We start from the raw sequence: 4,048 nt of genomic DNA on the forward strand, positions 1-4,048 counted from the left end.
AACTTGACCCCAAATCTACTAAATGTATTTTCCTCGGCTACTCGCCTCATGAAAAAGTTTATAAGTGCTACTCTCCTCTCACAAGAAAAATCTACAATACTATGGATGTCATCTTCTTTGAAAATCAACATTATTACCCCAATTCTAATATTCAGGAGGAGACTTTAAGGGAATATTAGTCTTGGGGGGACAACAAGTTCATACCACCACACATCAAATCCTTGTCTCTTGAACCGAACTCATTATCTCCCTACTCAGATTCAGCAAGTTCATCCAACTCATGTGAAAATATACCTAAAAATCAGTCTCTGTCTAGTTCTTAAGTGTCCAACTCGCACATAGATCACCCAACACATCCATCACCAATCCAAGAGTCAGAACCAGATCCAACTCCTACAGAAATCCACTCAGGTACGAAGACACTTGAGTATGAATCTACTATACTTATTTTTTATGACTCTGACATTCCGATTGCTTTAAGGAAATGTGTTAAGTCCATCTGTTCTCCACTTAGGTACTAACACACGATGCATCTGATTTCCAACTTTGTGTCCTATGAAAGACTATCTTCAGCTTACCTAGCCTATGTCACCGCATTCGACAATACACAAGTCTCAAACACGATTGATGAAGCTCTCAAACACCCGGAGTAGAAAGCGGCCATCAATGAGGATGTAAGAGCCCTACAAAAGAATGGTACATGGATTGTTTCAGGATTGTATTGTTTCAGACCTGCCAAAGGGAAAGAAAGCAATCAACTGCAAATGGATCTTCAAAGTCAAATACAAGGCAGATGGTACAATTGAGAAATTAAAAGCACGTCTCGTAGCAAAATGTTTTTCACAGTCCTACGGTATTGATTACCAAGAAATATTTGCCCCTGTGGCCAAACTTAACACCATCAGAATCCTTCTCTCACTTGCGGCAAATGAAGACTGGCAGCTACATCAACTCGATGTGAAAATGCTTTCCTAAATGGCGATTTGGAAGAAAAAGTTTACATGGAAGCACCTCCCGGACTAGAAGCATCCTTTCCAAATAACAAAGTCTGCAAACTCCAAAAGACATTGTACAACCTCAAACAATCTCCTCAAGCATGCTTCGATAGATTTGCAAAATCAGTGACAAAATATGGGTATACTCAATGTCAGACAGATCACACTCTCTTTGTAAAAATCTCTCCCAAAAATAGATTGTAATTCTAATAGTATACGTCGACGATATCATCCTCAATGTGGATTCGAAGAATACTGAGCGAACTCGAAATGCTACCTGAAAAAACTATCAAACTACAATGCGACAACCAGACAACCATCAGCATTGCAAAGAATCCAGTACACCATGACAGAACAGAACAAATCGAGAACGATCGATACTTCATCTCAGAAAATATTGAGAGAGGAGTCGCCAAACTTGCATGCATTCCTTCCCGACATCAAACAACAGATATCCTCACTAAGCCTCTCCCAAGAATCAACTTTGAAGATTTATGTAACAAGTTAGACATGTACAATCTGTACAACCCAACTTGATGGGGAGTGTTGAAAGATCTCAAAAATACTAATTATTATATTTCATATTAGTTATAACTTTATGTTTAGAGGGTTATAAATTATATGAGAGATCTTGTGAATCTCTATTTATTTTTCTCCTTAAATAAGAAAGATTAGCTGCCTCTTATATTTTATTATTATTCCTTTTCTATTTTACTGTATTCTGTTTTTATTACTTTCCTTACCAGTAAGTCTGGTAATATATATTTATACTCCTCTTTTCATCAATAAAATTAAGTTTTGTCATATCTTTTCACTTCTCATTAACCTAGTCCCTCCCATCTTGGACCCTCTAAGAAAAGAAACTTATTCCGCCTTCCTAATCCGTTGGCATCCCTTCTTCATCTTTAGTTTCTTTGTAGCACACGCATAATTGAGTTTAGTCGGCCAAATAAAATAAAATAAAATAAAAACTTGCCACATGTGACAAATTGATAGGTTCAAGAAGCATGGAGTGAACTTTTGCGTGGGATATTGAGCATACGAAAATGTCCAGAAACTACTGGAAAATATCCATTGAATGCTCTGCCATGTTCTTCTTCTCCATTCTATTTATTCTTCTGAATTCCTCCCATCTCTTTCTATCTTAGGAATAAATCCTCTGTAGCTTTCCTCATCACAATCTCTCTTAAACTTGGTAGCCATTTCTAAGGCCGAGGGAACTGTTTTCAGTTTAGTTTACTTGTTTTCCTCCCTCTCCCTCTCCCTCTCCCTCTCCCTCTCTATTTATATATATAAAGAAGATTGGAGTTTGCAGCACTGGTGGAGTTATGAGGGTGAGGAAAACAAGGCAGAATCATCAGAAGCTATAGAAATATATTTATTACATTTTAACAATGGTTTTGTTGATGAACTGTGAGCTCTGTTGCAGATCTTCAGCTGGGTTCAAATTAAGTTCAATGGGAGACATGAGAAGAGAACTGAAGTTGGCCCAAGTCCTCACTGTGAGTTATTCCCTTTTTTCCTCTTTAAAGTTGTTTATAATTTTTATACTTACAAGATTATGTAATTTGATTCACAGTACAATACCATTAATTGTTTTTTTCTTCTTTATTATTATTATTATTTTTTTTGCAATTTTTTCTTTTACAATATGCTTATTTGTACTCATTTTGTATGTTCTTCGGACATAAATTTTTCTCCACATTATCTTTTGTTCTCTGACAAAATATATATATATATATATATATCTTAGATGCATGGAAGCAAAATAGCAGCAGAGAAGAATTCAAAGACTGGCCACAAACATTTTTAGCAATTGGGACATTCGGCAACAATGAGTTGGGGGAAGATTCACAAATAGCTCAAAGTTCTTCTGAAACTCAAGAATCATCACACAAAATTTCAGATCTCAACATAGAAGAAGTTATCAAATTCCAGAAAGAAATAAGCAAACTGCTAAATCTCAAGCTCAGTTCAAGCACATATGGAACTGAAACGGCTGAAATCCAGAGCGCTGATCACTCAATAAATGAATCTGTAATTACTTCCTTAACTCTGGAAGCTGACAACACCATTTCTTCACTCAAAATCTGTAAGGGATCAACAGATGATTCCGAAGATTCCAAGTTCACCTTAAACAAATTCGAACACATGCTTTCTGATGATTGCAATTGGATCAGGCAAAGATCACTCCCTTCCCTTCTCAATAAAATGTTTATAAGCAGAAGCAGTTTTTCACCACAGCCAAGTTTAAGAGACTCAATTTCTGAATCAAAACTGAAGAAGGTATGAACTTATTCAAAATTGCTTTTTTTTTTTTCCATTTTAAAAGTTTTCTTTTCACTTCAATTAATGAGTTTCTTCTGCTCATTCTGCGCTCATAAGATTTTGAAGAAAATAATTCACAAAAAGATTCATCCCCGAACTGTATCTCGACCCCCAACAATGAAGTATTTGCAGAAGAACAATGAAGAAGATAAGGTGGAGGAACGTTGCAAATGGGTCAAAACTGATTCAGAATGTAAGCTCACATAACTTCTTGGTCTGAAATATAGAATTATAGTTAGAAATTTGTATTATTTTCTACATCTATTCTCTATTTCTGAAGCAGCATTTGTAAGCAAAATTGCTAATGATCAGTTCATTTTCTCCTGTTTTCAGATATTGTTCTGGAGATCTAAATTATTGTTGGTAATCGATTCAACGGTTTGTAGTGATCTTGCAACAGTTATTAAGAGAGAAAAAGTTATGGTTATGTGTTCTTCTATTTTCATTGTATTGCTTTACAAGTGATTAAGTCTGGCAACATTTGTGAATTGGAATTAAAAAAAGAAAAATTTCTCTAAATTTGCATTTAGAGTTTGCTGGGGATTATTAAGTAATTTTTTTTGTTCGGCCTCCAATATTCGGAATAAAGCTCATGGTGATGATGAGAAAAAAGTATTTTTTAAAGCTTAACTCACAGAAGTTTAGTTCTCAATGGGATTGTACAAAATATTTTTTTATTTTATGATATGTTGCTTTCATAAAATGGGTTTTATGGGGAAGCATGT

The 4,048-nt window shown here is 35.2% G+C and overlaps 1 protein-coding gene across 1 annotated transcript; it reads left to right on the plus strand.

The window, feature by feature from the left end:
- Nucleotides 1-2,176: 2,176 nt before the first annotated feature.
- LOC110029274 lies at nt 2,177-3,793 on the plus strand. The gene is made up of 5 exons (XM_020731496.1): nt 2,177-2,329; nt 2,425-2,497; nt 2,749-3,281; nt 3,381-3,516; nt 3,657-3,793. The coding sequence occupies exons 1-5, from the start codon at nt 2,324-2,326 to the stop codon at nt 3,674-3,676; spliced, it is 768 nt and encodes a 255-aa protein (XP_020587155.1). The 5' UTR covers nt 2,177-2,323; the 3' UTR covers nt 3,677-3,793.
- Nucleotides 3,794-4,048: the final 255 nt, after the last annotated feature.

This window comes from Phalaenopsis equestris, unplaced genomic scaffold (assembly GCF_001263595.1).
Source record: "Phalaenopsis equestris unplaced genomic scaffold, ASM126359v1 Scaffold000552, whole genome shotgun sequence".
Lineage (NCBI taxonomy): Eukaryota > Viridiplantae > Streptophyta > Magnoliopsida > Asparagales > Orchidaceae > Phalaenopsis > Phalaenopsis equestris.